This window comes from Oncorhynchus mykiss, chromosome 9, assembly GCF_013265735.2.
Source record: "Oncorhynchus mykiss isolate Arlee chromosome 9, USDA_OmykA_1.1, whole genome shotgun sequence".
Classification (NCBI taxonomy): Eukaryota; Metazoa; Chordata; class Actinopteri; order Salmoniformes; family Salmonidae; genus Oncorhynchus; species Oncorhynchus mykiss.
In genome coordinates this window covers 65,333,376-65,358,269 of record NC_048573.1, presented here as the reverse complement: position 1 = coordinate 65,358,269, position 24,894 = coordinate 65,333,376, and the positions used below count along the sequence as shown (strand labels likewise).

Here is a 24,894-nt window from a genome sequence, read left to right as displayed (position 1 = left end):
GAGACACAGGGGACACACAGACAACATGTCAATACAGTAGAACACTGTAGAGACCCAAGGGACACACAGACAACATTTCAATACAGTAGAACACTGTAGAGACCCAAGGGACACACAGACAACATTTCAATACAGTAGAACACTGTAGAGACCCAAGGGACACACAGACAACATTTCAATACAGTAGAACACTGTAGAGACACAGGGGACACACAGACAACATGTCAATACAGTAGAACACTGTAGAGACCCCAGGGGACACACAGACAACATTTCAATACAGTAGAACACTGTAGAGACCCAGGGGACACACAGACAACATGTCAATACAGTAGGTCAGTGCTGTACCAGCAGATTCATACTGTTCACCAACAGTTCATGTAGAGCAGACAGCTGAACTACAGGAGGGTGATGAGACTGAGCTACAGGAGGGTGATGAGACTGATCTACAGGAGGGTGATGAGACTGAACTACAGGAGGGTGATGAGACTGAACTACAGGAGGGTGATGAGACTGATCTACAGGAGGGTGATGAGACTGAACTACAGGAGGGTGATGAGACTGAGCTACAGGAGGGTGATGCGACTGAGCTACAGGAGGGTGATGAGACTGAGCTACAGGAGGGTGATGAGACTGATCTACAGGAGGGTGATGAGACTGAGCTACAGGAGGGTGATGAGACTGAGCTACAGGAGGGTGATGAGACTGATCTACAGGAGGGTGATGAGACTGAACTACAGGAGGGTGATGAGACTGAACTACAGGAGGGTGATGAGACTGAGCTACAGGAGGGTGATGAGACTGAGCTACAGGGGGGTCATGAGACTGAGCTACAGGAGGGTGATGAGACTGAGCTACAGGAGGGTGATGAGACTGAACTACAGTAGGGTGATAAGACTGAGCTACAGGAGGGTGATGAGACTGAGCTACAGGAGGGTGATGCGACTGAGCTACAGGAGGGTCATGAGACTGAGCTACAGGAGGGTCATGAGACTGAGCTACAGGAGGGTGATGAGACTGATCTATAGGAGGGTGATGAGACTGAGCTACAGGAGGGTGATGAGACTGATCTACAGGAGGGTGATGAGACTGATCTACAGGAGGGTGATGAGACTGAGCTACAGGAGGGTGATGAGACTGATCTACAGGAGGGTGATGAGACTGAACTACAGGAGGGTGATGAGACTGAACTACAGGAGGGTGATGAGACTGAGCTACAGGAGGGTGATGAGACTGAGCTACAGGAGGGTCATGAGACTGAGCTACAGGAGGGTGATGAGACTGAGCTACAGGAGGGTGATGAGACTGAACTACAGGAGGGTGATGAGACAGCTACAGGAGTGTGATGAGACTGAGCTACAGGAGGGGGATGACACTGAGCTACAGGAGGGAGATGAGACTGAGCTACAGGAGGGATTTGATTATGTTGCAGAATCTCCAGGTTGTATTACACTGGTAGAAATATTGCAAACGTGCACACAAGCTACATGCAGACGCACACACACGCCCCTTACCTTGAAACCTATCTTGAGATCCTCACAGAGCTGAGAGCAGCCACTCTGCTTGCTGTTGAGACACTCGTTGATGAAGCAGTTGAGTTCGTCAGAGCCGTCGCCACAGTCGTCGTTATGGTCACACAGCAACGTCTCGTTAAGACACTTCCCGGTACGACACATGTAGGCAGACTCATTACACTTCCTCTCTGTTGATGGAAGAAGATCAATTTAGGTTCTGCAGACTGAATAGCTGATAGCTCAAACTAGTAAGGTTGCTCTACTGCAATGGCCAGAGAGAACATGAATGTGTCTGAGTCAAACTAAACCTGCCAAGAAGGATGCTATGGTATTTTTAGCAGAAGCCATAGGCAATTACACTTGTTAACAATGTAACAACAATATAACACACAAAAGCTGTGATATGTACTGTGCATGTCTACAGTACAGATGTAAACCACAGTGTGTCTGTCTGTCTGTCTGTCTGTCTGTCTGTCTGTCTGTCTGTCTGTCTGTCTGTCTGTCTGTCTGTCTGTCTGTCTGTCTGTCTGTCTGTCTGTCTGTCTGACCTGAGTCTGTGCAGTGGGGGTTCTTGGGGACCTCGTCTGAGCGGTCCTGACAGTCAAACTCTCCGTCACACTCCCAGACCTTCTGGTTGAGGCAGCGGCCGTTGGTACAGCGGAACTCCCCTGGCCCACACGTTGGGTACTCTACAGAACAATACCACAATCACAAGTGTATTTTCGAGGGTACATTAGTTTAAATACATTTGTAACCAGGGGAACATATTTTTTGGAGAGTGCAGGACGAGAGATGCGAAGAGACAGTACTGAGGCATTTAACCCTGTTCTCTCTGCCCATCTCTCGTTTAACCCTGTTCTCTCTGCCCATCTCTCATTTAACCCTGTTCTCTCTGTCCATCTCTCATTTAACCCCGTTCTCTCAGCCCATCTCTCATTTAACCCTGTTCTCTCTGTCCATCTCTCATTTAACCCGTTCTCTCTCCCCATCTCTCATTTAACCCTGTTCTCTCTGTCCATCTCTCATTTAACCCCATTCTCTCTGTCCATCTCTCATTTAACCCCATTCTCTCTGTCCATCTCTCATTTAACCCCATTCTCTCTGCCCATCTCTCATTTAACCCCATTCTCTCTCCCCATCTCTCATTTAACCCTGTTCTCTCTGTCCATCTCTCATTTAACCCCATTCTCTCTGTCCATCTCTCATTTAACCCCATTCTCTCTGCCCATCTCTCATTTAACCCCATTATCTCTGTCCATCTCTCATTTAACCCCATTCTCTCTGCCCATCTCTCATTTAACCCCATTCTCTCTCCCCATCTCTCATTTAACCCTGTTCTCTCTGTCCATCTCTCATTTAACCCCATTCTCTCTGTCCATCTCTCATTTAACCCCATTCTCTCTGCCCATCTCTCATTTAACCCCATTCTCTCTCCCCATCTCTCATTTAACCCTGTTCTCTCTCCCCATCTCTCATTTAACCCCATTCTCTCTGCCCATCTCTCATTTAACCCCATTCTCTCTCCCCATCTCTCATTTAACCCTGTTCTCTCTGTCCATCTCTCATTTAACCCCATTCTCTCTGTCCAGCTCTCATTTAACCCCATTCTCTCTGCCCATCTCTCATTCAACCCCATTCTCTCTGCCCATCTCTCATTTAACCCTGTTCTCTCTGCCCATCTCTCATTTAACCCTGTTCTCTCTCCCCATCTCTCATTTAACCCCATTCTCTCTGCCTATCTCTCATTTAACCCCATTCTCTCTGTCCATCTCTCATTTAACCCCGTTCTCTCTCCCCATCTCTCATTTAACCCTGTTCTCTCTGTCCATCTCTCATTTAACCCCATTCTCTCTGTCAATCTCTCATTTAACCCCATTCTCTCTGTCCATCTCTCATTTAACCCCATTCTCTCTGTCCATCTCTCATTTAACCCCATTCTCTCTGTCCATCTCTCATTTAACCCCATTCTCTCTGCCCATCTCTCATTTAACCCTGTTCTCTCTGCCCATCTCTCATTTAACCCTGTTCTCTCTGTCCATCTCTCATTTAACCCCGTTCTCTCTGTCCATCTCTCATTTAACCCATTCTCTCTGTCCATCTCTCATTTAACCCTGTTCTCTCTGCCCATCTCTCATTTAACCCTGTTCTCTCTCCCCAGCTCTCATTTAACCCTGTTCTCTCTCCTCATCTCTCATTTAACCCCATTCTCTCTGCCCATCTCTCATTTAACCCCATTCTCTCTGCCCATCTCTCATTTAACCCTGTTCTCTCTGCCCATCTCTCATTTAACCCTGTTCTCTCTGTCCATCTCTCATTTAACCCCGTTCTCTCTGTCCATCTCTCATTTAACCCATTCTCTCTGTCCATCTCTCATTTAATCCCATTCTCTCTGCCCATCTCTCATTTAACCCCATTCTCTCTTCCCATCTCTCATTTAACCCCATTCTCTCTGTCCATCTCTCATTTAACCCCATTCTCTCTGTCCATCTCTCATTTAACCCCATTCTCTCTGTCCATCTCTCATTTAACCCCATTCTCTCTGTCCATCTCTCATTTAACCCCATTCTCTCTGTCCATCTCTCCATAGGCCTTTCTCTTCTCCTATGTTGTCATGCTGCATCACAAACACTCACCACACTCTGGGGACTCGTCTGATCCGTCAGAGCAGTCCATGTCATGGTCACACACAAAGTGCTTGGGGATACAATGTCTGTTCTGACACATGAACTCATTCTCATCACAGGTGTTGTTGTACACTGACAGAGAGAGAGACGCAGACACAGACAGAGACAGAGACACAGACAGAGACACAGACAGACAGAAAAAGAAGAGATAAATAGACAGAGAAAGGGTTAGCAAACAGAGGCTATTGAAAGAATGAATGATACATACCCTTAGCAGTCTTACAATAGTCTGCAGATCCTCTGCTAATCAAATCGTTAAGATGAATCATAAAAAGACAATGGAAGTCTCATGTCTTCCCATTCATCTATTAATACCCCAGCGAAATGTTGTAGTTTATAATTGGTTGCATTATCCAAACCCAATAGAGCCGTGTGACTCAAATGAGTCTTATGAGAGATTTAGTGTGAGTGTTAACGTGTCCTTCTCCTACTCACTGAAGCCAGCCTTGATGGGTACCAGTCATATAGACACAGTTACTAAATCCAGTTCAGATCAACTGTGGTGATTATTAGGACATTTGTGAATGTGTTGCGGTTGTCCTCACGCTACAGAACTGTAGAAGACTCCCACTCACAGCAGCCAGCCTTGACGCTCTCGTCAGCCCCGTCCAGACAGTCCTTGTCCCCGTCACACTTCCAGCGCTGAGGGACACACACATGAGTGCCGGGACACTGGAACGCCTCCGGGCTGCACGTCTTAGTTTCTATGGTGACGTAGGCGATATGAACAGGTTAGATAACTCTAGACTAGTAGTTGTCATAAATTAAATTAAAATGATCAACAGATTTAATTTTATTTGTCAACAAATAAAATCTATTGATCTATTAATTGACAATGTAGACAACTGTGTCTGATATGGGCCATAGATCATATAGGTGTGGGATGAGTCACTCACTGCATCTGTCGTCCTCGTCAGATTTGTCTCCACAGTCGTTGGCACCGTCACACACCCAGTGGTTAGAGATACAGCGATGGTTCCCACACTCAAACTCAGTGGACGCACAGAACTTATCTGCAAAGACAGAGGAACATTTTTATTCAACGTAATCTGGGTTACATTTGTTTCAGAATACATTTATCACCAAATTTACCACAATATATTGAAATTACTTATTTGAATGAACTATTCAACTTTGATCCCGTGGTTGTTGTGTTTATCTATTCAAAACACTGTTTTGATCTTTGTGTCACTACAGTACAGTTCAAAGTTGTGTATTACATCAGCTAAGGGAATGGGGGAAGGACAGAAGGTATCTATATAGGGCAAGTAGACTGACCACAGTGGGTCTCGTCAGCGCCGTTCTCACAGTCGTTCTCCTTGTCACAGGTCCAGCTCATAGGGATACAGCGACCACTGGGGCAGGCAAAGAAGTTCACTGGGCACTTCAGCTTCTTCTTGTCTGGTAGAGAGTGTATATAATAAATACAAAATAACAGTTTTGAACATCGTTCTGCTATGAGTCAGACCTGTGGTACAAATAGCTATGCTTTGTTGCCTAATAGAATAGTCCCAAAAGTGCATTTTGGCACTCCCAGGCAGGCTAAAGCAAATGCTCAAAGTGTTTGAAAGTAAACACATACTATTTGAACCCATGAAATAATGATTTCCCTAAAAGGAGAAAGGCCAGATCTGTCTGTTACCTGGGCAGTTCCTCTCGTCTGAGAAGTCTCCACAGTCGTTGTTACCGTCACACTTCCAGGAAGGCAGATAGCACAGTGTGGTCCTCTCACAGCTCTGGAAGGTCGCCCCCTTCACCCCCAGACGGAAGTAGCGAGAACAGTCAGTTGGCACTGGGGAGGAGGGACATTATACATCAGTGGTGTAAAGTACTTCAGTAAAAATACTTTAAAATACTACACGTAAGTAGTTTTTTGGGGGTATCTGTACTTTACTATTTATATTTTTGACATCTTTTGCTTTTTACTCCACACATTTTCCCTGACACCCAAAAGTACTTATTACATTTTGAATGCTTCGCAGGACAGGAAAATGGTCCAATTCACACACGTATCAAGAGAACATCCCTGGGTATTCCTACTGCCTCTGATCTGGCGGACTCACTAAACATAAATGCTTTGTTTGTAAAATTATGTCTGAGTGTACCCCTGGCTATCCGTAAATAAAAATAAAATTGTGGTGTCTGGTTTTCTTAATATAAGGAATGTGAAATGATTTATACTTTTACTTTTGATACTTAAGTATATTTTAGCAGTTCCATTTACTTTTTATACTGAAGTATATTTCAAACCAAATACTTTTAGACTTTCACTCAAGTAATATTTTACTGGGTGACTTTAACTTTTACTTAAGTCATTTTCTATTAGGATATCTTTACTTTTACTTCAGTATGACAATTGTTTACTTTTCCAACACTGGTGACATTAGTGGTTAGTTGTGGGGGAGTATTATCTGTACATTCAACATGGAGTGTGTATGAAAGTGCATCATATCCCCTATATAGGGCCTACTTGGTTAAATAAAGGTAATGTAATTTTAAAAAATTAAATGAATAGTACACTACTACAGTCTGGGCCATGTCATAATGCACAGGGAATAGTGTCAGAGGAATCCAAGCTGATCTGCAGTTCTTCATTAGTGATAGAGGATGGGTCAGAGAAATAGCTTTAACAATTTTTATTCAATAGATATCCAACATGTAAAGACGGCCTGTAGACTTACAGCAGTTCATCTCATCACTGGCGTCCTCACAGTTGACCACCTGGTCACAGCGGCTGGAGTTGGAGATGCAGCTTCCATCTCGACACCGGAACTCTGCAGCTTTGCAGAGGGTCACTGGAGAACACACACACAACACAATGGATATAGTAATATGGACACACACACACAGTCACACCATGACACACACACACACACACAGTCACACCATGACACACACACAACACAATGGATATAGTAATATGAACACACACACAACACAATGGATTTAGTAATATGAACACACACACAACACAATGGATATAGTAATATGGACACACACAGTCACACTATGACACACACAACACAATGGATATATTAATATGGACACACACAGTCACACTATGACACACACACACACACAGGACTTACTGTTGCAGGGCAGCTCGTCTGAGTGATCTCCACAGTCGTCAGTCCCATCACACCAGAACATGTGGCCGATACAGCGTCCATTGATACATCGCCTGTAGCCTTTCTTACACAGACGGTTCGCTGCAGAGAGAAAGACCAGCATTAGAAGAGTTGTTCTCCAGTTGTCTTACTATGACTAAATTCTCTCTCCTGAAATTAAATTGACATCCAATTTTCTTCCTTTTGTGGTACAAAGATTGAGAACAGCAACACTGTGCTAACTGACAATGTAATTCAAGCCTAGATTCCGAGTACTCAGATTGCAGACATGCATTGCGCAAGCAGACACACGCTCGTACGCACACAGACTCACCGCAGTAGGACTGTTTCTCGTCTGACTTGTCCTTGCAGTGGGCCATGCCATCACAGGTCAGGCTGTAGTTGATGCAATCACCGTTGCCACACTCAAAGTCATCCACACTACCACACAATGCGTTCAGAGCTACAGTAGTAGGACCAAGGAGAGATGGAGATACAGTCAGCACCATGTATCCTAACCAGACTGGACCCTTTTAATAGGGATAGCCCCCTTTTTTTTCAATTTTCGCCTAAAATGACCATTTGAAATGGTGCCATTTGAAAGGAAACACTTTGAAGTTTGTGGAAATGTGAATTGAATGTAGAAGAATATAAGACAATAGATCTGGTAGAAGAAAATAGAAAGAACAAAACAAGCAGTTTTTTTCTACCACCATCTTTGAAATGCAACAGAAAGGTCCCAGTTCTAGCCATCACTCTGGTTGTAATTCCAATGGTGTCCACAAGATGGCAGCAGTGTATGTGCAAAGTTCAGACGGATAACTTGAAGTATGAGCGAACTACATGACATTTAGTGTGAAGTCACCCAGGTACATTTGGGAAAAGCATTCATATTACATTTTTCTGCAAGAATATCGTCAAATCTGTAAACTTGGACTTTGATTTAGCTTTTCCAGTATTAGTAGCCATATTATAAGTGAAATATTTGTAACACAACCAGTTTTCATAACTTCATATCTATGAATACTCTTATAATTTTTGTCCAAAACTAAAAGGCATGCTGTCGCACAATGTTAGCAGGTACATTTTGCGACAAATACAGGGTTTCTGGATAGCTTTGTTTGACCCCGATTGGTGCTTATTTGACAAAGTTAGAGTCGATCAAGTGAAGACCGCCCGCGCCATCGGCGTGCCATGAAGGCGTCGCTCTCTGACCGAATTTGGTGTCCTATAGGATATACTACAACCCTAATGATATAGTGAAGTCTGGTTACATTCTAGGATCTCTGAGGAATACATACAAATGTGATTTGACTGGTTGAAACAACGTTTAGAGTTAGATTTTCACAGATTCCTTTCTTTGCAAATTGAACAAGTGGAAATACAAAATCAATCGTACATGCTATATGGACCTTTTTAGGATATGAAATAGGATTTTATCTAACAAAAGGACACTTCATGTTATCTTTGGGACCCTTCTGATGATAAATCAGATCAAGATTTCAGAATGTAAGTACACATTTCACCTTCAGAGGTGAATTTGTCAAGCCTGTCGCGGTGAAAAAAGTGTTCTGTTGTTAGCTCTCCTCAAACAATAGCATGGCTTTTTTTCGCAGTAACAGCTACTGTAAATCGCAGAGTGCAGTTATATTAACAAGAATTTAAGCTTTCAGATGATATAAGACACTTATATGTACCGACATTTGTTGTATCTCTAAAATCTGACAAAAGGCGCTACATCATTTACAACTGTCCCGTTGACGCGTCGCCGATCCCTAATTAAACGAGGAGGTATTGACATGTCCTTGGACTGATCAGATCATCGTCATCACAATTAACATTTTGCTCAGTGGATTAACACCAGTCTTCAGGTCTCAGACAAGGTAGCCCTGGTTTCTACTGCTCCTCAGAGTCTGGCTTTGGAAGACTACAGCAACGTTACTCCTCGCCCAAGTATAGCGCATCCAACCAACGTTGCTACAACTGTGCCCCGCCCCTTCTCACCTGAACAGCTGTTGTCCTCCAGGAGTCTGCGGTCTCCACGGCAACTACAGTTGACCCTCGCGTCTGAGGTGAGCAGACACAGGTCCTGACAGCCCCCGTTGTTGGTCAGACAGGGGGAGAACTCACCTGGTGAGGAACAATCGTAAACGTATTCCTTGTGTTATTATGTTTCATCTTTTGTTTTTGCATTGTTGGCCCGTAAGAAAGCATTTCACTGTTAGTTTACACCTGTTGTTTACAAAGCATGTGACAAATAAACTGTAAATCTGGTTAATTCATGTTCTGTATTATGCCATGTTTTATGTTTTGTGTGGGCACAAGTATCTGTTGCTTTTGTAAACAGCTAAGGGGGATCCTAATGAAATACCAATACCAATCAATTGATCAAAATCTATTTGCACATGATTAAGTAGAACAATTTGAAACCATCTTTCTTTCTGGTAGTTCCTCAGCATAAATGCCCCGCCCACTTTTGACCTATGAGTTCCACCACTCACAGCTGTTGGTGTCGTTGGCCACAGCGATTATTCCCATTGGCTGCTGGGGGATGTCATTTCTCAGTAACCTCATGTCTCTGCCCACAAACTTGTCAGCTCTGAGCACGGCCCTGCGGACCCAATCAGTCCAGAAGATGTAGTCCCCATACACCGCGAGGCCAAACGGATGCACTGGCTCATTCTTCACCACCACCTATGGGGGGCAGTCACATGGTTAGTAAAAAGTTGGCCACACGAAAGTGGTTGGTTTATAAACACCAGGATTAGAAGTGCTTAATTTAGACCGAAGGCACAATACTCTCACAATCAAAAATAAGATATATTTTTTCGATAATGACTAAAAACAAATAAAATGGTTAGATTAGAGAACATACATCTGCTGATCCTAGGAGTCTATAGTGACTCTGTCGCAAGGAGTTGACACAGGTAACAGAGTTGGCACAGGTAACAGGGTTGACACAGGTAACAGGGTTGACACAGGTAACAGAGTTGACACAGGTAATAGAGTTGACACAGGTAACAGAGTTGACACAGGTAACAGAGTTGACACAGGTAACAGAGTTGACACAGGTAACAGAGTTAACACAGGTAACAGGGTTGACACAGGTAACATAGTTAACACAGGTAACGGAGTTGACACAGGTAACAGAGTTGACACAGGTAACGGAAGTGACTCACGTAGCGGTTGCTGCCGTCGTACTCGCAGCGCTCTATCTTGTCCAGTGTGGCATCAGAGAAGTAGAGTTTCTCTGCGCGGTGATCTATGGCCAGGCCGTTGGGGGTGCGGATGTCATTCCCGATGATCACCAGCACGTTGGCACCAGACAGACTGGCACGCATGATACTGGGAGACTGCTCATTCCAGTTGGTCCAGAACATCAGACTAGTAGAGAAGGACACAACAGGAAATAGAGGGACAGTTACATGTAGTTTTTATACATAATAAACAGACAGTAATGGAGTCAGTGAATAAATAACCCCGCTAACGGACTAATAAAGTGACCGAACAGCTGCGGTTGACATTTCATCGAATCAAATCTTGTAGTCATCAAAGAGCATAGTTCAAAGGCCGGCATTGAGTCGTTTCCATCTTACCAACCAAACGCATTGTAGGCAGCTGGCAATACACTCGTATGGACCGGTTCGTACCTAAAACTTTCTCCATTCAGGCTGCAACGGCATCAATTTCCTCTTTAACTAGATTTAATGGTGAGAAGGCTGAAAAGAATGTACTTTCTTTAGGAAAACATTTTCCACCACCATGCTAAAGTGGCTAATGCCTAGGAATACTAGTCCCAGATGTTGCGTATCACATGTGGCAAATCAGGTTGCAGCAGTTAGTTGTTTACCCCTGGCTGGACGCAGGGCACAACATTAGGAAGTAGCATTAGCCACTAGCATGGTCCACAGGGGATACCAGCGTATTGCAAGTTGCATGCAATATGTTTGGATGGTAAGAAGGAACCAACAATACCAGATCAATATCGCCATCTGCCGGCCTTTGGCCTACAACAAGCATATTGAACCTAGACCAACATTTCAGGGGCTTTTAAAAGTAATTCACACCACTTTCTACAATTTATTTATACAGTATTTTTTTATACAAAGAACATCACTGCCACTCACCCCTGACACTCGTCCAGCACAAAGGCCCTGGGGTGGTCGTCTCCAGACATGGTGACCACGGTGTTGCGGTCGTAGGCCTGCGGTCGGCCCTGGTCGACTGTGTGTCGGGTGATGGTGGAGGTGGTGTAACTGGTCCAATAGAGGGTGTCCCAGCCACGGTGGTACGCCAAGCCCTCCACTGAGCCTACATCTGGGGTAGAGAGAGAGAGAGAGAGAGAGAGAGAGACAGACAGAGAGAGAGAGACAGAGAGAGAGAGACAGAGAGAGACAGAGAGAGAGGTAGAGAGAGAGAGAGAGAGAAAGAGAGAGAGACAAAGAGAGAGAGAGACAAAGAGACAGAGAGAGAGAGAGAGAGAGAGAGAGAGAGAGAGAGAGAGAGAGAGGGGGACAGACAGCCATTAAAGGTGTAGGCCCTATTGAGGGAGTGGGACAGTCGATCTTTAGTGTTGGGGTCATAACAAGGTCAATATTACTGTCACAGACCTTGGTGGTTCACTAGCAAACAGACAAAAAGAGCTAAGGAGGACAAAGTCCAAACATCTACAGTAGAAAAAAGGAAAGGGAATGCCTTCTGTATCTGTGTAGAGCTGGCAAAGGGAGTGAACCTATCTATGAGGTGCCTGAAGGCGAGGATTCATCTCTAATCATGAATTATCTTCAAAAGATGGAATAAGTGGCAAGCATGGTTAACTGTCCAGACATTTACATGGCAGTAGGAAACATTGTTATATGGCCCTGTCCATACAAGTCAGAAGAGAGTTCACATTACATAATTCCCTATAGGCTCTTTCAAGGTTCATCCCTTATGAGCTTTTCTCAGAGTTTCCAGCATCTGCTGTTGTCACACCACTGACCATTTTTATCACAATTGCTCAATAATAAAATCCTGGACGTCTGTAACTGTTTGCTCATGTTCAAAAGTCAATGATTACTTATTTTTCTCCCTGGTGTTAAGGTGGATGGGGGTGCAAATCAACCCTAGTGCAACTAAAAACAACCGGTACCTAAAGACTAGTGTTTATTACTATATCTAACCCTAAAGACAACCAGTACCTAAAGACTAGTATGTATTACTATATCTAACCCTAAAGACAACCAGTACCTAAAGAATAGTGTGTATTACTATATCTAACCCTAAAGACTAGTGTGTATTACTATATCAAATCAAATCAGATTATATTTGTCACATACACATGGTTAGCAGATGTTAATGCGAGTGTAGCGAAATGCTGGTGCTTCTAGTTCCAACAATGCAGTAATAACCAACGAGTAATCTAACCTAACAATTTCACAACAACTACCTTATACACACAAGTGTAAAGGGATGAAGAATATGTACATAAAATATATGAATGAGTGATGGTACAGAACGGCATAGGCAAGATGCAGTAGGTGGTATAGAGTACAGTATATACATATGAGATGAGTAATGTAGGGTATGTAAACATTATGTTAAGTGGCATTGTTTAAAGTGGCTAGTGACTTTTCCATTATTAAAGTGGCTGGAGTTGAGTCAGTATGTTGGCAGCAGCCACTCAATGTTAGTGGTGGCTGTTTAACAGTCTGATGGCCTTGCGATAGAAGCTGTTTTTCAGTCTTTCTGTCCCAGCTTTGATGCACCTGTACTGACCTCGCCTTCTGGATTATAGCGGGGTGAACAGGTAGTGGCTCGGGTGGTTGTTGTCCTTGATGATCTTTATGGCCTTCCTGTGACATCAGGTGGTGTAGGTGTCCTGGAGGGCAGGTAGTTTGCCCCCGGTGATGCGTTGTGCAGACCTCACTACCCTCTGGCGAGCCTTCCGGTTGTGGTCGGAGCAGTTGCCGTACCAGGCGGTGATACAGCCCGACAGGATGCTCTCGATTGTGCATCTGTAAAGGTTTGTGAGTGCTTCTGGTGACAAGCCAAATTTCTTCAGCCTCCTGAGGTTGAATAGGCGCTGTTGCGCCTTCTTCACCACGCTGTCTGTGTGGGTGGACCAATTCAGTTTGTCCGTGATGTGTACGCCGAGGAACTTAAAACTTACTACCCTCTCCACTACTGTCCCGTCGATGTGGATAGGGGTGTGATCCCTCTGCTGTTTCCTGAAGTCCACGATCATCTCCTTTGTTTTGTTGACGTTGAGTGCAAGGTTATTTTCCTGACACCACACTCCGAGGGCCCTCACCTCCTCCCTGTAGGCCGTTTGATTGTTGTTGTTTGATTGCCTTGCGGAGGGAATAGCTACACTGTTTGTATTCGGTCATGTTTCCGGTCACCTTGCCCTGGTTAAAAGCAGAGGTTCGCGCTTTCAGTTTCGCGCGAATACTGCCTTCAATCCACGGGTTCTGGCATCGCCGATGCACTTGCTAATAAACTCGCTCACCGAATCAGCGTATTCGTCAATGTTGTTGTTTGACGCAATGGGAACATATCCCAATCCACGTGATCGAAGCAATCTTGAAGCGTGGAATCAGATTGGTCAGACCAGCGTTGAACAGACCTGAGCACGGGGGCTTCCTGTTTTAGTCTCTGTCTATAGGCTGGGAGCAACAAAATGGAGTCGTGGTCAGGAGGGCGGGGGAGGGCCTTATATGCGTTGCGGAAGTTAGAATAACAATGATCCAGGGTTTTACCAGCCCTGGTAGCAGAATCGATATGCTGACTCTAAAGACAACCAGTACCTAAGGACTAGTGTGTATTACTATATCTAACCCTAAAGACAACCAGTACCTAAAGACTAGTGTGTATTACTATATCTAACCCTAAAGACTAGTATGTATTACTATATATAACCCTAAAGACTAGTGTGTATTACTATATCTAACCCTAAAGACTAGTATGTATTACTATATATAACCCTAAAGACTAGTGTGTATTACTATATCTAACCCTAAAGACAACCAGTACCTAAAGACTAGTATGTATTACTATATCTAACCCTAAAGACTAGTGTGTATTACTATATCTAACCCTAAAGACTAGTGTGTATTACTATATATAACCCTAAAGACTAGTGTGTATTAGTATATCTAACCCTAAAGACTAGTGTGTATTACTATATCTAACCCTAAAGACTAGTGTGTATTACTATATATAACCCTAAAGACTAGTGTGTATTACTATATCTAACCCTAAAGACTAGTGTGTATTACTATATATAACCCTAAAGACTAGTGTGTATTAGTATATCTAACCCTAAAGACTAGTGTGTATTACTATATATAACCCTAAAGACTAGTGTGTATTACTATATCTAACCCTAAAGACAAGTGTGCACTTACTGTAAGCAATAAGCCCCAAGGGGTTGTGATCCAACATACCACAAACCCCTGAGGTGCCTTAATGCTAATAAATGTTTTGTCATACCCCTGGTATAAGGTGTGATATACCACAGCTGTCAGCCAATCAGCATCAGGGCTCGAAATACCCAGCATATAATTAAGCAATAGAGCACAAGGGGGTGTGGTATATAGCCAATATACCACGGCTAAGGGCTGTTCTTCGGCACAATGCAACCACAATTCCTTGAGGTGTCTTATTGATATTACAAACTGTTTACCAACGTAATTACATCACCCATCTGACAGAGCCGCGCTGCTACAGTACTGACAACATGACCTATCTGACAGAGCCCTGCTGCTACAGTACTGACAACATGACCTATCTGACAGAGCCCTGCTGCTACAGTACTGACAACATGACCTATCTGACAGAGCAGCGCTACTACAGTACTGACAACATTACCTATCTGACAGAGCCCTGCTGCTACAGTACTGACAACATGACCTATCTGACAGAGCCGCGCTGCTACAGTACTGACAACATTACCTATCTGACAGAGCCCTGCTGCTACAGTACTGACAACATGACCTATCTGACAGAGCAGCGCTACTACAGTACTGACAACATTACCTATCTGACAGAGCCCTGCTGCTACAGTACTGACAACATCACCTATCTGACAGAGCCCTGCTGCTACAGTACTGACAACATGACCTATCTGACAGAGCCGCGCTGCTACAGTACTGACAACATGACCTATCTGACAGAGCAGCGCTACTACAGTACTGACAACATTACCTATCTGACAGAGCCCTGCTGCTACAGTACTGACAACATTACCTATCTGACAGAGCCCTGCTGCTACAGTACTGACAACATGACCTATCTGACAGAGCCCTGCTGCTACAGTACTGACAACATGACCTATCTGACAGAGCCGTGCTGCTACAGTCCTGACAACATCACCTATCTGACAGAGCCGTGCTGCTACAGTACTGACAACATGACCTATCTGACAGAGCCGTGCTGCTACAGTACTGACAACATGACCTATCTGACAGAGCCGTGCTGCTACAGTCCTGACAACATCACCTATCTGACAGAGCCGTGCTGCTACAGTACTGACAACATGACCTATCTGACAGAGCCGTGCTGCTACAGTCCTGACAACATCACCTATCTGACAGAGCCGTGCTGCTACAGTACTGACAACATGACCTATCTGACAGAGCCGTGCTGCTACAGTACTGACAACATGACCTATCTGACAGAGCCGTGCTGCTACAGTCCTGACAACATCACCTATCTGACAGAGCCGTGCTGCTACAGTACTGACAACATGACCTATCTGACAGAGCCCTGCTGCTACAGTACTGACAACATTACCTATCTGACAGAGCCGTGCTGCTACTGTACTGACTACATTACCTATCTGACAGAGCAGCGCTGCTACAGTACTGACAACATGACCTATTTGACAGAGCAGCGCTGCTACAGTACTGACTACATTACCTATCTGACAGAGCCCTGCTGCTACAGTACTGACAACATCACCTATCTGACAGAGCCCTGCTGCTACAGTACTGACAACATCACCTATCTGACAGAGCCGTGCTGCTACAGTACTGACAACATTACCTATCTGACAGAGCCGTGCTGCTACAGTACTGACAACATCACCTATCTGACAGAGCCGTGCTGCTACAGTACTGACAACATTACCTATCTGACAGAGCAGCGCTGCTACAGTACTGACAACATCACCTATCTGACAGAGCCCTGCTGCTACAGTACTGACAACATGACCTATCTGACAGAGCCCTGCTGCTACAGTACTGACAACATTACCTATCTGACAGAGCAGCGCTGCTACAGTACTGACAACATTACCTATCTGACAGAGCCGTGCTGCTACAGTACTGACAACATTACCTATCTGACAGAGCCCTGCTGCTACAGTACTGACAACATGACCTATCTGACAGAGCCGCGCTGCTACAGTACTGACAACATGACCTATCTGACAGAGCAGCGCTGCTACAGTACTGACAACATCACCTATCTGACAGAGCCCTGCTGCTACAGTACTGACAACATTACCTATCTGACAGAGCCCTGCTGCTACAGTACTGACAACATTACCTATCTGACAGAGCCGTGCTGCTACAGTACTGACAACATCATCTATCTGACAGAGCCCTGCTGCTACAGTACTGACAACATTACCTATCTGACAGAGCAGCGCTGCTACAGTACTGACAACATCACCTATCTGACAGAGCCCTGCTGCTACAGTACTGACAACATTACCTATCTGACAGAGCCCTGCTGCTACAGTACTGACAACATTACCTATCTGACAGAGCCGCGCTGCTACAGTACTGACAACATTACCTATCTGACAGAGCAGCGCTGCTACAGTACTGACAACATTACCTATCTGACAGAGCCCTGCTGCTACAGTACTGACAACATTACCTATCTGACAGAGCCCTGCTGCTACAGTACTGACAACATTACCTATCTGACAGAGCCGTGCTGCTACAGTACTGACAACATCACCTATCTGACAGAGCTGTGCTGCTACTGTACTGACTACATTACCTATCTGACAGAGCCGCGCTGCTACAGTACTGACAACATTACCTATCTGACAGAGCCGCGCTGCTACAGTACTGACAACAGACAAACAAGCCCTCTTTCTCTGCTTGTGTTCTCATTTTTTACTAGTCTTCTTTCGTCCTCTCGTTCTTTCTCAGCATAGCTGGTTGTTCAGCCTCTCCTCTAGCTATCTGTGGAATCAGAATTTGGGACCAGATGTGACACCTGAATAGGCTATAACGGACGATAAAACTACAGACATCGCTGTCAGGCCCTTAACATCAAGTAGAATTGGCTGCTTTTAATGAGAACTGAGTTGGTTCCCAGCGACAGCGACGGCCATCATTTTGTATTATAGTTTTGCTTGGTTTCAACAAATCAATACAACATCAAGGACAAGACTGGATTGACATTTTACAATACAAGCTTAGGGCCAGAATTTGGTGGAATACTGATATGGAATATTGTTGCAGCCAACTTCAATGTCAGAGATGGACTCCTCTCTCAACGCCAAAGTCTCTAGGAAGAAGTGTTTGTGTTTGTAATCTTGGATCATTAAAACTAGTTTTGGAACTACATCCCTGATTCTGAATCATCCCTCCTATGAGATCATAGTCTAGGGTGTTCTGGCCCAGATAAAAGGGACTGTACATACTAACAAATAAAGCAAAACATTTTATAACTCAAGTACAAACTGCTTAGGGAATCTCCATCAATTGATGCTGCCTTCTCGTCAAGGACACAAATGGTCCCTTTGTCTATCAAAGCTGAACAGAGAGATTTTTAACTGCATTCTTTTCAAGAAACGACAGCCCAGATACAGATGCATTGTTTAAGATTCTAAATCTTATGTGCTCCGTTAACTGCTGAGTGTCATTGAGAACGCTTCAGTGAACCTGTCAGTCGTCTTATTGAAGAGTCAATGTGGTTCTGAGTGATAAGGTTTAACAGTAGGAGAGTGTACAGGCAGAGAGTCAGGGTGTCATAGACGATGTTACTGCTATGTATCCTATTATCAGTCTGCCATTATAATTACCATCAGGATTATAGATCATTAGTAGTCAAAAGAATCAACACCGCCTTGTGTCTCTGGAGGACAGAACAGAATAAAATACAATACAAATTTGCTTTGCAACAAACAACTGTGGTGAAATGCTGATGATGAAGAATAGTGGTGGGGGCTTTGGGTAACAGTAGTAGTGGTGGGGGCCAGGGGAATGGGACAGATGGGACTGAGGTAATGAAGGTCTTGGTGCCCATGCTGGACGGCCTCATCCTGGTGATGGGCCTGGTGGGTCACTGCCTGGTCATGTCCACCCTTGCTGGCCGGAGAAGGAGGCGATTGATTGATTGACTGATTGATTGATTTCGTACAGTTAAAAACGATTTAAAACTAGAAACAAAGAACCCAGAGGACAAGCGTTAAAAACACTTATTTCATGTTGCTAGGATATCCATGATCCATTCTAGTGTTGCACCTACAGTGCATTCGGAAAGTATTCAGACCCCTTGACTTTTTCCACATTTTGTTATGTTACAACCTTATTCTAAAATGGATAATAAAACATTTTCCTCATCATTCTACACACAATACCCCATAATGACAAAGCAAATACATTTTTCTTTAAATGTTTGCACATTTATTAAAAATGAAAACAGAAATACCTTATTTACATAGGTTTTCAGACCTTTTGCTATGAGACTCGAAATTGAGCTCAGATGCATCCTGTTTCCAATCCATCCTTGAGATGTTTCTACAACATGTGGTAAATTCAATTGATTGTACATGTTTTGGAAAGGCACACACCTGTCTATATAAGGTCCCACAGTTGACAGTACATCGAGCAAAAACCAAACTAAGGAATTGTCTGTAGAGCTCTGAGACAGGATTGTGTCGAGGTACAGATCTGGGGAAGAGTACCAAAACATTTCTGTAGCATTGAAGGTCCACAACAATCCAGTGGCCTCAATTATTCTTAAATGGAAGAAGTTTGGAAGCACCAAGACTCTTCCTAGAGTTGACCGCTCGGCCAAACTGAGCAATTTGGGGAGAAGGGCCTTGGTCACGGAGGTGACAAAGATCCCGATGGTCACTCTGATGGAGCTCCAGAGGTCCTCTGTGGAGATGAGAGAACTATCTCTGCAGCACTCCGCCAATCAGGCCTTTATGGTAGAGTGGCAAGACGGAAGTCACTTCTCAGTAAAAGGCACATGAAAGCCTGCTTGGAGTTTGCCAAAAGGCACCTAAAGGACTTTCAGACCATGAGAAACAAGATTCTCTGGTCTGATGAAACCAAGATTGAACTCTTTGGCCTGAATGCCAAGCTTCACGCCTGGAGGAACCCTGGCACCATCCCTACAGTGAAGCATGGATGTGGCAGCATCATGCTGTGGGAATGTTTTTCAGAGGCAGGGACTTCGAGACTAGTCAGGATTGAGGGAAAGATGAACAGAGCAAAGTACAGAGAGATCCCTGTTCCAGAGCACTCAGGACCTCAGACTGGGGCGAAGGTTCACCTTCCAACAGGACAATGACCCTAAGCACACAGCCAAGACAACGCAGGAGTGGCTCCGGGACAAGTCTCTGAATATCCTTGAGTGGCACAGCCAGAGCCTGGACTTGAACCCAATCGAACATCTCTGGAGAGACCTGAAAATAGCTGTGCAGCGATGCTCTCCATCCACCCAGACAGAGCTTGAGAGGATCTGCAAAGAAGAATTGGAGAAACTCCCCAAATACAGATGTGCCAAGCTTGTAGCGTCATACCCAAGAAGACTATAAGCTGTAATCGCTGCCAAAGGTGCTTCAACAAAGTACTGAGTAAAGGGTCTGAATACGTGTTCATGTCCAATAAGTTCAGCAGGGATCTGATGGAGCTAGGGAGGGTTGCAGGGGGGTGTACAGGTGTGGTGGGGGGCAGGGACATGGTGCAGCATTTCAACACTGTGGAGCTAGATACTTCACCACTAACCCTACCCGGATTCTAAGGGTTACTAACTATGGACCCTCTATGGACACTCTATGGATATTTAATGAAAATTAACAGACCCTTTATGGACATTCGATAAACATTCTATGGATCCTAGAAAAACATGCTTGGTTTGAAGAAGATCTGTCTTACAACCTATTCAATATCATTTAATTTCAATAAACACAATCAGCTCAGCTCAACTCAGGCCATTAGCTTTTTCCTCTTCATCATATCACAAACTGATCAGAGCTGTATGTGTACGAGTGTGTGATCTGGCCTACAAAGTAATGGTCTTGCTCAATTGTAGAAAGGATTAGCAAGAATGTTTTGTCACTTGTGGACAATATAAATATAAAAAAAGAGAGTCGCACACTGTATATATAAACTCCCAGAAACGTTGGTATTTTACCCAATAAATGACTGGGACTTTATATATAGATAGAGCGTGGACTCTCTTTATATATAGATAGAGCGTGGACTCTCTTTATGTATAGATAGAGGGTGGACTCTCTTTATATATAGATAGAGCGTGGACTCTCTTTATGTATAGATAGAGCGTGGACTCTCTTTATATATAGATAGAGCGTGGACTCTCTTTATATATAGATAGAGCGTGGACTCTCTTTATGTATAGATAGAGCGTGGACTTTCTTTATGTATTGATAGAGCGTGGACTCTCTTTATGTATAGATAGAGCGAGGACTCTCTTTATATATAGATAGAGCGTGGACTCTCTTTATGTATAGATAGAGCGTGGACTCTCTTTATGTATAGATAGAGCGAGGACTCTCTTTATATATAGATAGAGCGTGGACTCTCTTTATGTATAGATAGAGCGTGGACTCTCTTTATGTATAGATAGAGCGTGGACTCTCTTTATGTATAGATAGAGCGAGGACTCTCTTTATATATAGATAGAGCGTGGACTCTCTTTATGTATAGATAGAACGTGGACTCTCTTTATGTATAGATAGAGCGTGGACTCTCTTTATGTATAGATAGAGCGTGGACTCTCTTTATGTATAGATAGAGCGTGGACTCTCTTTATGTATAGATAGAGCGTGGACTCTCTTTATGTATTGATAGAGCGTGGACTCTCTTTATGTATTGATAGAGCGTGGACTCTCTTTATGTATAGATAGAGCGTGGACTCTCTTTATATATAGATAGAGCGTGGACTCTCTTTATGTATAGATAGAGCGTGGACTCTCTTTATGTATAGATAGAACGTGGACTCTCTTTATGTATAGATAGAGCGTGGACTCTCTTTATGTATAGATAGAGCGTGGACTCTCTTTATGTATAGATAGAGCGTGGACTCTCTTTATGTATAGATAGAACGTGGACTCTCTTTATGTATAGATAGAGCGTGGACTCTCTTTATGTATAGATAGAGCGAGGACTCTCTTTATATATAGATAGAGCGTGGACTCTCTTTATGTATAGATAGAGCGTGGACTCTCTTTATGTATAGATAGAGCGTGGACTCTCTTTATGTATAGATAGAGCGAGGACTCTCTTTATATATAGATAGAGCGTGGACTCTCTTTATGTATAGATAGAACGTGGACTCTCTTTATGTATAGATAGAGCGTGGACTCTCTTTATGTATAGATAGAGCGTGGACTCTCTTTATGTATAGATAGAGCGTGGACTCTCTTTATGTATAGATAGAGCGTGGACTCTCTTTATGTATAGATAGAGCGTGGACTCTCTTTATATATAGATAGAGCGTGGACTCTCTTTATGTATAGATAGAGCGTGGACTCTCTTTATGTATAGATAGAACGTGGACTCTCTTTATGTATAGATAGAGCGTGGACTCTCTTTATGTATAGATAGAGCGTGGACTCTCTTTATATATAGATAGAGCGTGGACTCTCTTTATGTATTGATAGAGCGTGGACTCTCTTTATATATAGATAGAGCGTGGACTCTCTTTATATATAGATAGAGCGTGGACTCTCTTTATGTATAGATAGAGCGTGGACTCTCTTTATGTATAGATAGAACGTGGACTCTCTTTATGTATAGATAGAGCGTGGACTCTCTTTATGTATAGATAGAGCGTGGACTCTCTTTATGTATTGATAGAGCGTGGACTCTCTTTATATATAGATAGAGCGTGGACTCTCTTTATGTATAGATAGAACGTGGACTCTCTTTATGTATAGATAGAACGTGGACTCTCTTTATGTATTGATAGAACGTGGACTCTCTTTATGTATAGATAGAGCGTGGACTCTCTTTATGTATTGATAGAGCGTGGACTCTCTTTATATATAGATAGAGCGAGGACTCTCTTTATATATAGATAGAGCGTGGACTCTCTTTATATATAGATAGAGCGTGGACTCTCTTTATGTATAGATAGAGCGTGGACTCTATGTATAGATAGAGCGTGGACTTTCTTTATGTATTGATAGAGCATGGACTCTCTTTATATATAGATAGAGCGTGGACTCTCTTTATGTATAGATAGAGCGTGGACTTTCTTTATGTATTGATAGAGCGTGGACTCTCTTTATATATAGATAGAGCGTGGACTCTCTTTATATATAGATAGAGCGTGGACTCTCTTTATGTATTGATAGAGCGTGGACTCTCTTTATATATAGATAGAGCGTGGACTCTCTTTATATATAGATAGAGCGTGGACTCTCTTTATGTATTGATAGAGCGTGGACTCTCTTTATGTATAGATAGAGCGTGGACTCTCTTTATGTATAGATAGAGCGTGGACTCTCTTTATGTATAGATAGAGCGTGGACTCTCTTTATGTATAGATAGAGCGTGGACTTTCTTTATGTATTGATAGAGCGTGGACTCTCTTTATATATAGATAGAGCGTGGACTCTCTTTATATATAGATAGAGCGTGGACTCTCTTTATGTATAGATAGAGCGTGGACTCTCTTTATGTATTGATAGAGCGTGGACTCTCTTTATATATAGATAGAGCGTGGACTCTCTTTATGTATAGATAGAGCGTGGACTCTCTTTATGTATAGATAGAGCGTGGACTTTCTTTATGTATTGATAGAGCGTGGACTCTCTTTATGTATAGATAGAACGTGGACTCTCTTTATGTATAGATAGAGCGTGGACTCTCTTTATGTATAGATAGAGCGTGGACTCTCTTTATGTATAGATAGAACGTGGACTCTCTTTATGTATAGATAGAGCGTGGACTCTCTTTATGTATAGATAGAACGTGGACTCTCTTTATGTATAGATAGAGCGTGGACTCTCTTTATGTATAGATAGAGCGTGGACTCTCTTTATGTATAGATAGAGCGTGGACTCTCTTTATGTATAGATAGAACGTGGACTCTCTTTATGTATAGATAGAACGTGGACTCTCTTTATGTATAGATAGAGCGTGGACTCTCTTTATGTATAGATAGAGCGTGGACTCTCTTTATATATAGATAGAGCGTGGACTCTCTTTATGTATAGATAGAGCGTGGACTCTCTTTATGTATAGATAGAGCGTGGACTCTCTTTATGTATAGATAGAGCGTGGACTCTCTTTATGTATAGATAGAGCGTGGACTCTCTTTATGTATAGATAGAGCGTGGACTCTCTTTATGTATTGATAGAGCGTGGACTCTCTTTATATATAGATAGAGCGTGGACTCTCTTTATGTATTTGTAAAGCTAACAGTTTAATCGCCGTTAGTCAACACCTCTACACAAAATAATTTCTCTGGGTGTGCGCCAGCTCATTCTTTTTAACATAACAGACTAAACATTAGTACTCACTCTCTACAACCTTCTGCAGTTCTGATCCGTCATCGTTGATCTGCTGGATGTTTCCAAAGTGTATGTCACTGAAGAAGATCCGGTTGGCTCCCCTGCCCCCTCCTCCGCGGTAGTCAAAGGTCAGGGCAATGACGTTTTTCATGTGTTCCGGGTCCTCAAAGGGCTTGATGGGGGCGTTCAGGTTGGTCTCGTCTGATAGGTGGATACTCTTCAGAATGGTCCGCTCCGAGTACAGCAGGTAGCCGTCATAGTCGCGGCAACTGTGGCTGTCCTCGGCCAGCATGCCGTGTGCGCAGGCGCAGGTTCGCTCCCCGTTGCCGCGGTAAAGGCAGAGCTGTTCGCAGCCGCCATTGTTGTTTTTACAGACGTTGGTGCCTGAGGGAGAACACACACACTGGTCACACACATCATTCTCATAGACACACACTGATTAGACACATCAGTCTCATAGACACACACTGATTAGACACATCAGTCTCATAGACACATCAGTCTCATACAACTAAACACAGCACACCAGGGTTAGAGAGAATTTCATTTCAATTCAATCCATTTCAATTCAGGGGTTAAGTGTTCTTACCTTGTTGCCTGTCTCTGTTGAAGACCTTGATGTCTTTCAGCTGTACACCGATGCCTGTCCTCAGATACACATATTCTGTAGCGTTGTCTTTGTTGCCTCTCTTGATGGAACCGTTGGCGTGAGTCCTGGTCCAATACAACATACAAAACACTATCAGCCACTTTAAACAGGCTTGGAGGAAAAACAACAACATTTGTAGTAAATTAAACTTATGCAAAGGGTATACTGGATGAAGGCAACAATCTCACATACAAGACTGTCAGTCAATTTAAATAGGCTTTG

General features: G+C 43.5%; 1 protein-coding gene across 3 annotated transcripts in view; it reads right to left on the bottom strand.

Moving 5' to 3' along the window:
* The window catches only part of LOC110531237 (low-density lipoprotein receptor-related protein 1), a 214,679-nt gene that overhangs the window by 42,978 nt on the left and 146,807 nt on the right, over positions 1 to 24,894 (bottom strand). For all 3 annotated transcript variants that reach the window (XM_036988705.1, XM_036988706.1, XM_036988707.1), the window contains exons 41-56: positions 24,613 to 24,737; positions 24,033 to 24,407; positions 11,433 to 11,622; positions 10,485 to 10,689; positions 9,807 to 9,999; positions 9,310 to 9,435; positions 7,640 to 7,768; positions 7,288 to 7,407; positions 6,880 to 6,993; positions 5,841 to 5,990; positions 5,477 to 5,599; positions 5,095 to 5,211; positions 4,774 to 4,902; positions 4,148 to 4,270; positions 2,063 to 2,203; positions 1,515 to 1,702 (exon numbers count right to left, since the gene is read on the bottom strand). In XM_036988705.1, the coding sequence (XP_036844600.1) occupies positions 1,515 to 1,702; positions 2,063 to 2,203; positions 4,148 to 4,270; positions 4,774 to 4,902; positions 5,095 to 5,211; positions 5,477 to 5,599; positions 5,841 to 5,990; positions 6,880 to 6,993; positions 7,288 to 7,407; positions 7,640 to 7,768; positions 9,310 to 9,435; positions 9,807 to 9,999; positions 10,485 to 10,689; positions 11,433 to 11,622; positions 24,033 to 24,407; positions 24,613 to 24,737 (2,548 nt within the window). The remainder of the gene's footprint in view (positions 1 to 1,514; positions 1,703 to 2,062; positions 2,204 to 4,147; positions 4,271 to 4,773; positions 4,903 to 5,094; positions 5,212 to 5,476; positions 5,600 to 5,840; positions 5,991 to 6,879; positions 6,994 to 7,287; positions 7,408 to 7,639; positions 7,769 to 9,309; positions 9,436 to 9,806; positions 10,000 to 10,484; positions 10,690 to 11,432; positions 11,623 to 24,032; positions 24,408 to 24,612; positions 24,738 to 24,894) is intronic.